General features: G+C 43.2%; 1 protein-coding gene across 1 annotated transcript in view; it reads right to left on the minus strand.

Annotated features, from left to right (window-relative positions):
- Window positions 1-12,926, minus strand: part of ambra1b (autophagy/beclin-1 regulator 1b) — a 47,268-nt gene continuing 34,342 nt past the window's right edge. Inside the window, exons 17-18 of the mRNA XM_023984894.2 lie at window positions 12,391-12,522; window positions 1-4,615 (exon numbers count right to left, since the gene is read on the minus strand). Of these exons, the coding sequence (XP_023840662.1) occupies window positions 3,999-4,615; window positions 12,391-12,522 (749 nt within the window). The 3' untranslated portion in view covers window positions 1-3,998. The remainder of the gene's footprint in view (window positions 4,616-12,390; window positions 12,523-12,926) is intronic.

Genomic DNA, 12,926 nt, shown 5'->3' on the forward strand with positions numbered 1-12,926 from the left:
TGTTTTGTCAACAAATCTCTTTAATTACATCACAGAAAAGTCAAAGCCAATGAAGTGAACAAACTTGATCGTTTGATATAGTTGTTTTGTAATATTAGGCGAGACAGTTTACCTTTGTATACCATTGATTTGCACTGTTAAATGTGTAGTTGTGGACCTACAGTATGTGTATCATTCAGGGTGAGGGACATATGGGAGAAGTGATGCGGTACGGCGCTCTTTCACACAAAACAGACACATGAACAGCCAACGTATTTTTTCTTTTCTTTTTTAAATCTTCCCTAATCAAGTAAAGCCAGGAGGAGCATTCAGATAGGTCTACAGTTATTTTTCACCTGCCAGGCAATTTGACTTTCTTCTAATCAGTAAGACAGTTTTCATACATGCAACAAACAGCTTGCTTAGAGCCGCACACAGGACTCGCTGCGCAGCAACAAAAAAAAAGCTAAAGAAAAAACAGGGCACTCTCCATTCGCTCCTTTCATTAGGTCCTGTACTCTCAATATGGCATTTTCAGCTAATTTTCATTAACCCCTTCTCCCCTCCCCCCAAGAAACTCAAATCCCACCAARTTAAACTATCAATATAAGAACCCTACAAAGCGATACAAAATGTGAATAGCTAAGCATTATGGGTAATTTAAAAAATAAAAGTTAAATGGTGCAAGGGCAATTCTTTCTCTCGCCTTTAAGCACCCGACGTGGTCAAGGGGCTTTAGTGAAATGATATGCTAAGGACACTGCCTGTCACAATAGGCCAGATGTACCTCTGACGACATTACAGTACAAAACCATTAAAAATGAATGGTGATCAAGAATTCAAGTTCAAAATAAAAAATGACTGGTTCAGCAGGGGGACAGGTTGAGATTACAATCGAAAGCTCTCGACCCTGACGTACCAAACCACACCATTAGGGCAGAGTAACTAAGAGAGATTCTACATATACCAGCCTTCTGGCCCACACATACATACATACCAGACACACAGAACAGCTCTTCTTCAATGCTTCTTAAGCGCTGGGTGTGTTGGTGCTGGGGTTTGACTGAGAAGACGCTCAGTGAAGACACTCCTCATTGACAGACAGCTATGGATAAGCCAATCCAGCTAGCCCCCTGCTCTCTCCTCCTCAGAGTCTTTGTGGGAAGGGGAGGGTCACTGTGCGTAATTCAAGTCAACAGTCAGGTTTGTTTTACTGAATCCTAAATGGTAACTACTCGTCTCTCACAGGGTCCCTGGAACAACAGTGGCAAGTGCAGGCGACAGGTGGCTCTAGGTCTGGTCTGGTTCCGGGGGAAGGTCTCCATCACACTTTTAGGCCGGAGGGGTGGGGGTTTGTGGAGTGTGTGACCAGGGACCAGATAGTAAACAAGTCCTGACCCGAACCTCACCGCTCACCATACACACCTCGACACCAAACACAGTCACTCTAGTGCAACAGGAGAGGAATGACGGTGCTGCCTTTCAGCATGACAAGCCAGGCAAGATGGCTGGCTCATGCTTCCCCAAACAGGTGTGGGAGTTTGTTTGTCCTTCAATGCCGATTTGTCTGTATTTTGCTAGACTTTTGTACTGATGGCGTTCCCTTTTTTTGTCGGAAACAATGCAGCATTATTGAAAACATGCAGTAGAATAGTACAGGATCAATAGTCAGAAATGATCGATTAGACATTAACATTACATCCACCATTTTGTATACGTCCACCATATCCTGCTTGAACTTGAAGCCATAGGGGACTCTTAACTTTGAATCAGATGCTCTGTACACTTGGGGCCTGATGGGTAATATGGACAACAATCCTTTTGAGGCGACCTCTCTGACATAGTCAATCTACACTGAACAAAAATATAAACGCAACATGTAAAGTGTTGGTCCCATGTTTCATGAGGTGAACTAAATCCCAGAAATGTTCCATATGCACAAATATCATATTGCTCTCAAATGTTGTACACAAATGTGTTTATATCCCTGTAAGTGACCATTTCTCCTTTGTCAAGATAATCTATCCACCTGACAGATGTGGCATATCAAGAAGCTGATTAAACAGCATGATCATTACACAGGTGCACCTTGAGCTGGGGACAATGAAAGTCCACTAAAATGTGCAGTTGTCACACAACACAATGCCACAGATGTCTCAAGTTGAGGGAGTGTGCAAATTGGCACGCTGACTACAGGAATGTCAACCAAACCTGTTGCCAGAGAATTTAATGTTAATTTCTCTACCATAAGCTGTCGCCAATGTTGTTTTAGAGAATTTCGCAGTACGTCCAACCGGCCTCGCAACCACGCCAGCTCAGGACCTCCACATTCAGCTTTTTCCCCTGTGGGATCGTCTCAGGGGGTGGGGTACTGAGGAGTATCTCTCTCTGTAATAAAGCCTTTTTGTGGGGAAAAACTCATTCTGATTGGCTGGGCCTAGCTGCCAAGTGGGTGGGCCTATGCCCTCCCAGGCCCACCCATGGCTGCACCCCTGCACAGTCATGTGAAATCCATAGATTTMGACCTAATTTATTTCAATTGACTGATTTCCTTATATGAACTGTAACTCAGTAAAATATTTGACATTTTTGTATGTTGCATTTATATTTTTGTTCAGTATATAATAAAAAAAAAAACAGGCAGCTGAAGATTCTCTTGAAAGGCATGGCTTTAGTTATGCCACACGCATCTCATGATTCATACAACAATAGGATTATTTTCCCGCTATGCATTATCATCAAATTACAAATACACGTCCTACAACTTGGCAGCAAAAAAAATGAAAAAAAAAAGCTTCCAAATTTAGCAAACGCACGCTATTTCACATCAAATCACATGGCACCAGAACGCTGCACACACTGGAGAAACCGTCTGTTTCTTGTTGTTGTTTACAATTACCCTTACATGGCACTTTGAATGGAGTAACCTTGTCTAWCGGTCACACCTATGCAAAGAGAAAGGACTGAAAAAAAATCTCAGCATCGGTACCCCGGTGCTGGCACAATTCAAGTAAAAGCCTTTCTGACATGGAATGATCATACAACTAAGGTCCATTTTAAGTGCAGTGTAAGTGCACACCAATGCAGGGGGATCACAATGCCACTGATGGGTGCAGCATGGGGAGGGGGGGAGCTTATGTCCCTTATGTTCAGGGCTGGATACCCTGCAGAGTCTGAGCACCCATTCTTTGTGAGATAAGGCTTTGAGGAGAAGCGCACCAGCAGGACAGGGCCATACTGTTCCTTTATGCCGGGCGTACACTACACGACTTTCAAAATCCAAACATGGCTGAGCCGCTCACATTAAACAACCGTCTTGCCAACGTAGTGGTGCGCACACTAAACGATGTGGTACAAGACAAGATTCTTCACTTAGTCGTGAGGATACTCCATACCACGCTGTCTGGCGAAAACAATGTGATGTGATTAGATTGTTAACGTTGCTAGAACGAGCTGTGGCTCAAAGCATCCTCAAAGTTTATAGTCAGACATTCACGCTTGCCATAGAGTTGAAATATCTAGCCAATACATTTTGCTTGTGAACTTCAGAGCAGTAACCATTTGACACTTAGGCTTTTAAGGCAAGTACAAACGCATACTAGCTAGCTAGTAGTAGTTGTCGCTCCTGTTCGAGAGTCTACACATTATGGTTGATGTGATACATCATCTCACTGGCTTCTACTCTGGCGAGCTCACAATGCCTATTGCCGATCACCGTTCTCAAAACGTGTCATCACATCTCACACTACAAGAGCATTACACATTGTGCCAATAAAATCAAACATGTTTGAAAATATTGGGACGTCTTGGACGGTTCGAGTAGGCAACAACATGGTGATTTTGTCTCCGATCTCAAAAACTTGTCTGCGACAGCTAAATCGGGGGCCAAAAATCGTGTAGTGTACACTCGGCTTTAGGGTTCGTGATACACCGTCTGTCGACCCAAAGCACTCACCCACTATCTCCTCTGAGGGATTCTCTCCCTCTCCTGGGCAATAAGGGCCAAGTCACACAGAACTCTACCTGCTGTAAGGGTCACCTGGGTAACTATCTCTGTTGTTACTGCCGTTGTTGTTGTTGTTGTTGTTATTGTTGCCATTTCCGCCGGTGCCGGAGGGGTAAGAGCCGCGAGAGGAAGAAGAGGAGGAGAAGAGCAGGGAGGAAGAGGGGCCTGGCTCAGAATCGTCCATTCGGCCGGCTCCTTCAAACACGTCGTCGATGTCCATGGCCACTGAGAGACTGGCCCCCTCACCCTCTGAGGCTAGGCCAGGGGGTTGTGGTTGAGAGAGGGTGGGCAGACCCCACACCTGGCCTGGGTGAGGCTCTGAGGGAGCAGGGGGGTGCTCCAGGCTGAGACACAGGGAGTTGAGGGGGCAGGTGGAAGGGGAGGCTGTAGAGGAGCCAGGGTCGGCCAGAATAGGGTCACTGCTGCTAGGACGCTTGGCTGCAGCACCCGCCCCAGTCTGGGAGCCGCGGTGGATGCGGTGGCTGACGATAATGTTGTTGCCAAACCCACCCATGGAGGCCATGGTGGTGCTCTGCTCCCGCTGGACCACCGCCGTCATGCCGCCCTCTGCGATGAGCCGGCGGATCCGCGCCAGGGCGTCTTCTCCCGGGGCGTACTCTGGGGCCTCACCTGGGACAGAGGGAGGGAGGGAACGAGAGATGATTGAGCGATGATAATTCATGCTTTCAAGCTGCAGATTGTGTGGCATGTCACCAAAAAAAAACGATGTAATGTAATGAAAACTTAATTAGCCCCAGGGAGGAAGTTAATATGTCAGTCTGCTGTTATTCCTTGAAACCTCAGTGTTCAGTTCAGCTGGTTGGTAGAAGAGGGCGGTTATGAGGAGACGATGGAAACCATCGAGGGCCATAGGAAATGACTCCAAGAGGGGAGAAATTCAATTATGCCTGCCGAAATTTAATTTCATCAAAGTTCCTAAACCCCTTTGACTCACTGTTGGACTGTCTGTCAAAGTGCGTACCTCTCTCACTCAGGGAGAGCGAGGTAGAGCTAGAGCTACGATTGTGAGATATGGCATATACATTTTATGTGATAAATTTGGGTCACCGGTTCACAATTTGACCTTTTCTGAGATCTCTGCCAAGCAAAGAGGAAAAGAGCCAACCAAATCCTGCCTCCCACTTTCAACGCAATTTGACATCATTCTACATGGTGTGATCAGATCATTATGGAAAAATAGATCTACTAAAATGAGGGAAAGAGTGAGTCCACTTCATAGGATGACACATATGGGCTAAAAGGCTAATTTATTTCACAAATGTTTCATTAGAATGTAACTTTCTTACAGTAGCCAGCGAACATATCCTACATTTCTGTTGCACATATAATAGACACCTGTACCAAGGCTATCGATTTATGTGCACTTTCCAATTTTTTATTGGGGTAGATCAAATATGCTATTATTACATTTATTATTTGCAAAATCGGTAGACTAATGACAATTTCACAAAATGATGCAGGGGATTTCATTTGGAAGCCAGGACCAAATTGCCTTCTCTCGGGTGAGCAAGACAATGTCTAATTTTATGAAATGAAAAATGTATTTTATATGTTTGCATCCAATATTCTTGCATCAAATACCCTACTCTGTGAATGTTGTGTATTGCTCGATCATACACACACACACAAACACACACACTACTGTTCAAAAGTTTGGGGTCACTTAGAAATTTCCTTGTTTTTAAAAGAAAAGCAAATTTTTTGTCCATTAAAATAACATCAAATTGATCAGAAATACAGTGAATACATTATTAATGTTGTAAATGACTATTGTAGCTGGAAAGGGCAGATTATGGAATATCTACATAGGCGTACAAACAGAGGCCCATTATCAGCAACCATCACTCCGGTGTTCCAATGGCACATTGTGTTAGATAATCCAAGTTTATAATTTTAAAAGGCTAATTGTTCATTAGAAAACCCTTTTGCAATTATGTTAGCATAGCTGAAAACTGTTGTCCTGATTAAAGAAGCAATAAATCTGGCCTTTAGACTAGTTGAGTATCTGGAGCATCAGCATTTGTGGGTTCGATTAAAGGCTCAAAATGGCCAGAAACAAGCACTTTCTTCTGAAACTCGTCAGTCTATTATTGTTCTGAGAAATGAAGGCTATTCCATGCGAGAAACCTGAAGATCTCGTACAACGCTGTGTACTACTCCCTTCACAGAACAGCGCAAACTGTCTCTAACCACACTAGAAAGAGGAGTGGGAGGCCCCGGTGCACAACCTAGCAAGAGGACAACTACATTAGAGTGTCTAGTTTGAGAAACAGACGGCCTCACAAGTCCTCAACTGCCAGCTTCATTAAATAGTACCCGCAAAACACCAGTCTCAACGTCAACAGTGAAGAGCCGTCTCCGGGATGCTGCCTTCTAGGCAGAGTTGCAAAGTAAATGCCATATCTCAGACTGGCCAATAAGAAAAAAAAAGATTAAGATGGGCAAAAGAACACAGACACTGGACAGAGGAACTCTGCCTAAAAGGCCAGCATCCCAGAGTCGCCTCTTCACACACACATATTTAAAAAAAAAAATACATTTCCTTTATTACCCTCCAACCCACCACCAATTGGAGAAAACTAGTGAACAACAACACGRTAGGCTTGTAATTCCAGTTTATACATACTATATACATTTTATGGACACAGTCTATTTTWAAATAGTTATATTTTGTTMGTTTTTACTCCTGTCCTTCCCCTACCCTCKACCTCTCCCATCTATTTCTGATGTCCATCTGATTTGATTTCTGTTTGCCATATATTTCAAACTGTGCTCTTTCACAAAAGTTCTTAATCTATATACACTACCGGTCAAAAATGTTAGAACGCCTACTCATTCAAGGGTTTTTCTTTATTTTTACTATTTTATACATTTTAGAATAATATTGAAGACGTTACAACTATGAAACAACACATATGGCATCATGAGGTAACCAAAAAAAAAAGGTGTTAAATCAAAATATATTTAATATTTGCGATTCTTCAAAGTAGCCARCCTTTGACTTGATGAAACTCTTGGCATTCTCTCAACTAGCTTCACATGGAATGCTTTTCCAACAGTATTGAAGGAGTTCCCACATATGCTGAGCACTTGTTGGCTGCTTTTCCTTCACTCTGCGGTCKGACTCATCCCAAACCATCTCAATTTGGTTGAGGTTGGGGGATTGTGGAGGCCAAGCCATCTGATGCAGCACTCCATCATTCTCTTTATTGGTCAAATAGCCCTTATATAGCCTGTAGGTGTTTGGTCATTGGGTCAATTATAGTCCCACTAAGCCCAAACCAGATGGGATGGTGTAACGCTGCAGAATGCTGTGGTAACCATGCTGGTTAAGTGTGCCTTGAATTCTAAATAAATCAGTGTCACCAGCAAAGCACCCCCACAACATAACACCTCCTCCTCCATGCTTTACGGTGAGAAATACACATGCAGAGATCATCCGTTCACCCACTCGCATCTCAGAAAGACAAAAAAAAAATCTCAAATTTGCACTCATCAGACCAAAGGACAAATTTCCACCAGTCTAATGTCCATTGCTCGTGTTTTTTGGKCCAAGCAAGTGTCTTCTTAATGGTGTCCTTTAGTAGTGGTTRCTTTGCAGAAATTTGACCATGAAGGTCTGATTCACACAGTCCCCTCTGAATAGTTGATGTTGAGATGTGTCTGTTACTTGACCTCAGTGAAGCATTTATTTGGGCAGTAATTTCTGAGGCCTGGAACTAAATGGAAACTTATCCTCTGCAGCAGAGGTAACTCTGGTCTTCCATTCCTGTGGCGGTCCTCATGAGAGCCAGTTTCATCATAGCGCTTGATGGTTTTGTGACTGCACTTGAAGAAACAAAGTTTTTGAAATTTCCTTATTGACTGCCCTTCACGTCTTAAAGTAACGGACTGTCGTTTCCTTTTGCTTATTTGAGTTGTTCTTGCCATAATATGGACTTGGTCTTTGACCAAATAGGTATACAGTGGGGCAAAAAAGTATTTAGTCAGCCACCAATTGTGCAAGTTCTCACACTTAAAAAGATAGAGAGGCCTGTAATTTTCATCATAGGTACACTTCAACTATCGACATAGATCGAAACATGTAGGAAATGAATGAAGTGGAAATAAGTATTTGGTCAATAACAAAAGTTTTCAATACTTTGTTAATACCCTTTGTTGGCAATGACAGAGGTCAAACGTTTTCTGTAAGTCTTCACAAGTTTTCACACACTGTTGCTGGTATTTTTGCCCATTCCTCCATGCAGATCTCCTCTAGAGCAGTGATGTTTTGGGGCTGTTGCTGGGCAACACGGACTTTCAACTCCCTCCAAAGATTTTCTATGGGGTTGAGATCTGGAGACTGGCTAGACCACTCCAGGACCTTGAAATGCTTCTTACGAAGCCACTCCTTCGTTGCCCGGGCGGTGTGTTTGGATCATTGTCATGCTGAAAGACCCAGCCACGTTTCATCTTCAATGCCCTTGCTGATGGAAGGAGGTTTTCACTCAAAATCTCACGATACATGGCCCATTCATTCTTTCCTTTACACAGATCAGTCGTCCTGGTCCCTTTGCAGAAAACAGCCCAAAGCATGATGTTTCCACCCCCATGCTTCACAGTAGGTATGGTGTTCTTTTGATGCAACTCAGCATTCTTTGTCCTCCAAACACGACGAGTTGAGTTTTTACCAAAAAGTTTATTTTGGTTTCATCTGACCATATGCATTCTCCAATCTTCTTCTGGATCATCCAAATGCTCTCTTAAAACTTCAGACGGGCCTGGACATGTACTGGCTTAAGCAGGGGGACACGTCGGCACTGCAGGATTTGAGTCCCTGGCGGCGTAGTGTGTTACTGATGGTAGGCTTTGTTACTTTGGTCCCAGCTCTCTGCAGGTCATTCACTAGCCCCCCGTGTGGTTTCGGGGACTTCTTGTGATCATTTTGACCCCACGGGGTGAGATCTTGCGTGGAGCCAGATCGAGGGAGATTATCAGTGGTCTTGTATGTCTTCCATTTCCTAATAATTGCTCCCACAGTTGATTCTTCAAACCAAGCTGCTTACCTATTGCAGATTCAGTCTTCCCAGCCTGGTGCAGGTCTACAATTTTGTTCTGGTGTCCTTTGACAGCTCTTTGGTCTTGGCCATAGTTGAGTTAGGAGTGTGACTGTTTGATAACAAGTTCAAACAGGTGCCATTAATACAGGTAAGAGTGGAGACAGAGAGCCTCTTAAAGAAGAAGTACAGGTCTGTGAGAGCCAGAAACTCTTGTTGTTTGTAGGTGACCAAATACTTATTTTCCACCATAATTTGCAAAAAATTCATTAAAAATCCTACAATGTGATTTCTGGATTTTTTCCCCTCATTTTGTCTGTCATAGTTGAAGTGTACCTATGATGAAATTTACAGGCTCTCTCATATTTGAAGTGGGAGAACTTGCACAATTGGTGGCTGACTAAATGCTTTTTGCCCCACTGTATATGCCATATCTCACAATCGATTGGGCTCCCCGATTTAGTCTATTATTTTCAGAGTTGCACTATTCCACAAAGTTCGACTAGCGCTCAGTTTGTGGGGGGGGGGGGGGGCTGCATAACCTGGTGACGTAGCTCTCGCTGTACCGCACACACCGAGTGAGAGAGGTGCTCACTTTGACAGACCACCCAACAGTGAGTCGGAGGGGTTTAGGAACTTTGACACACTCAAAATTGACATTATTCCCCATTTACATCAAATTAACACCCCATCATGCTTAGGGTCATGTATAAAAATCCCAGTTGCACATTATATTTGGCTACCTTGCGTAGAACAGATCTCAGTGAAAGAGGGGTCTTGAAGAAGCATAGGGGTTTAACTTCTTATGGCTGCAGGGCCGTATTGAGTAGCTTGGATGAAAGGTGCACCGAGGTGCCCATAGTAAACTGCCTGCTCCTCAGTCCCAGTTGCTAATATATGCATATTATTATTCGTATTGGATAGAAAACACTCTGAATTTCTAAAACTGTTTGAATGATGTCTGTGAGTATAACAGAACTCATATGGCAGGCAAAAACCTGAGAACAAATCCAACAGGAAGTGGAATTCTGAGGTTGGTCGATTTCAACCAAGACCCTATTGAATACACAATGGGATATGGATGAGTTTGCACTTCCTACGGCTTCCACTAGATGTCAACAGTCTGTAGAACCTTGTATGATGCCTCTACTGTGAAGTGGGCCGAAGGACACAGAATTAGTCAGGTCTACCATTACCTGACCATGCTCTATCCATGCGCGTTCACACGAGAGCTCTGTTCCATCGCACATCTGAAGTCAATGTAATTCTCCGGTTGGAACGTTACTGAAGATTTATGTTAAAAACATTCTAAAGATTGATTCAATACATCGTTTGACATGTTTCTACTGACTGTTATGGAAACTTTTTGACATTTCGTCTGCTTTTAGTGAACGCGCTTCCTGACTTTGGATTTGTTTACCAAACACTCTAACAAAAATAGCTACTTGGACATAAATGATGGACATTACCGAACAAAACGGAAATTTCTTGTGGAAGTGGGAGTCCTGGGAGTGCATTCCGATGAAGATCAAAGGTAAGTGAAGATTTATAATGCTTTTATGAGTTTTGTTGATTGCACAATTTGGCGGGTAACTGTATGGCTTCCTTTGTGGCTGAACGCTGTTCTCAGATTATTGAATATTGTGCTTTTGCCGTAAAGCTTTTGAAATCTAACACAGCGGTTGCATTAAGAACAAGTGTATCTTTAATTCTATGTAAAACATGTATCTTTCAAAGTTTATGATGAGTATTTATGTTATTTGACGTGGCTCTCTGCAATTTCTCCGGATATTTTGGAGGCATTTCTGAACATGGCGCCAATGTAAACTGACGTCTTTGGATATAAATATGAACTTTATCGAACAAAACATATATGTATTGTGTAACATGAAGTCCTATGAGTGTCATCTGATGAAGATCATCAAAGGTTAGTGATTCATTTTATCTCTATTTCTGCTTTTTGTGACTCCTGTCTTTGGCTGGAAAAATGACTGTATGTGATTTTGTGGTGACCAAACAATCGTTTGTGGTGCTTTCGCTGTAAAGCCTATTTGAAATCGGACACTTTGGTGGGATTAACAACAAGATTACCTTTAAAATGATATAAAATACATGTTAGTTTGAGGAATTATAATTATGAGATTTCTGTTGTTTGAATTTGGCACCCTGCACTTTCACTGGCTGTTGTCATATCATCCCGTTAATGGGTTGCAGCCATAATTAAAGGGGTGTATGTCTCAGTCACCAGATCTCAACCCTATTGAACACTAATGGGAGATTCTGGAGTGGCACCTGAGCAGGTTTTCCACCACCATCAACAAAACACCAAATTATGGAATTTGTGGAAGAACAGTGTTGCATCCCTCCAATAGAGTTCCAGACACTGGCAAACTCTATACTAAGGTGCACTGAAGCTGTTCTGGGGGCTCGTGGTGGCCCAACGCCCTATAAAGACACTATATTGGCGTGTCATTTATTTTGGCAGTTACCTGTGATGGATTCTGGGTACTAACTCCTAAACTTGGGATAGGGTTAATTATCAGGTATCCTATTGAAATATTGGGTGCTTAGGTTTAGAGGGTCTACACCAGAAGTTAATGGTTATCTGTAGGAGGAAGGTATATAGTGTGTGCAATTAAGCTTGGAATGTACTGAGTGTAGGGAAAGCGATCACACGTGGCAGGCATTGATACGAGGTCAGGTCAGGTCACGTTAAGGGAGAAATAAAAGTTTACGGCCCGTATCACTTAGTGTCCTGCCTAGCAGTAAAGACACAATGTTTGTTCAGATGTGTAGGAGGAGACTCAGCCTAGGAGGAAGGGTTAAATATCAGTGCTTGTGTGAAAAGGTTGTATTGATCCTCTGGGAAGAATAAACTTGGTTGAGCTTTCAAAGTGTCCGTTGAGTTTTTACTCTGGAAATTAGAACCTAACACCTCCATCTTTCACGGATTCTCTCCTCTGCAAAACAGACAGTTGAAACAGCCCTTCCTGACCATGTGCCGTCATTACAGCCATATAAAAAACTGTTTCCCCTACCCCTATGCTTCTATTGGTTTGAATTGAATGAGACTAGAGGGCCTGGATGTCGCTTTGGGGGCCTTTGCACCCCGCCTGGAGATCATAGTAGGGGAAAACATGCTGTAAAACCARATAGAAGGTACAATAAGAGGCACTGTGACAGGGTTGGAGTCAATTCCATTTCAATTCAGGAAGTACACTGGAATTCCAATTCTCTATGCTTTTCAATGAGTAACATTTCAAATTGGGTTAACTTTCTGAATTGACCCCAACCCTGCTTAATGGCATTATAAAAAGGGAGGGTAGTAGGTGGGACTGAGAGGATTACCGGTGTTAGCGGTAGAGGTGCCGGCTTCTGTCGAGGCGTCCCCCAGGGCACTGTCCTCGATCTGGCTGGTTTGTGGCTGCTCTAGGCTCCCTTTGGCCTCGCGGCTCGTGGACGGGAGCTCTTGACGGACTTCTGCGATAGTGAGAGAGAAAACATTGATACATTTCCTCAAAGAAACTAAAACTGCAACACTAAACTGCACAATAAGTTAGATGAGACATTAGGTTAATATCTGTGTTAAATACAAAATAATACTTTTACTGCRGACTCTTAATTGAATGTCAATGTGTCTTTGAGAACGTTCTGATTGGATCTCAGTGTTTCTTTTTCACACAGGGAGCCAATGAGAAGTCGGTGGCAGGTAGCCTAGCGGTTAGAGCATTGGGCCAGTAACCGAAAGGTTACTAGTTTGAATCCGTAAGCCGACAAGGTGAAAAATRGATGTGCCCTGGAGCAAGGCACTTTACACCTTATTGCTCAAGGGTTGCCGTTGGGTGTATCCGAGGGAGATGGGATATGCAAAACAAACATTCCAT

Source organism: Salvelinus sp. IW2-2015, linkage group LG4q.1:29 (assembly GCF_002910315.2).
Source record: "Salvelinus sp. IW2-2015 linkage group LG4q.1:29, ASM291031v2, whole genome shotgun sequence".
In the NCBI taxonomy this organism is placed as follows: domain Eukaryota; kingdom Metazoa; phylum Chordata; class Actinopteri; order Salmoniformes; family Salmonidae; genus Salvelinus; species Salvelinus sp. IW2-2015.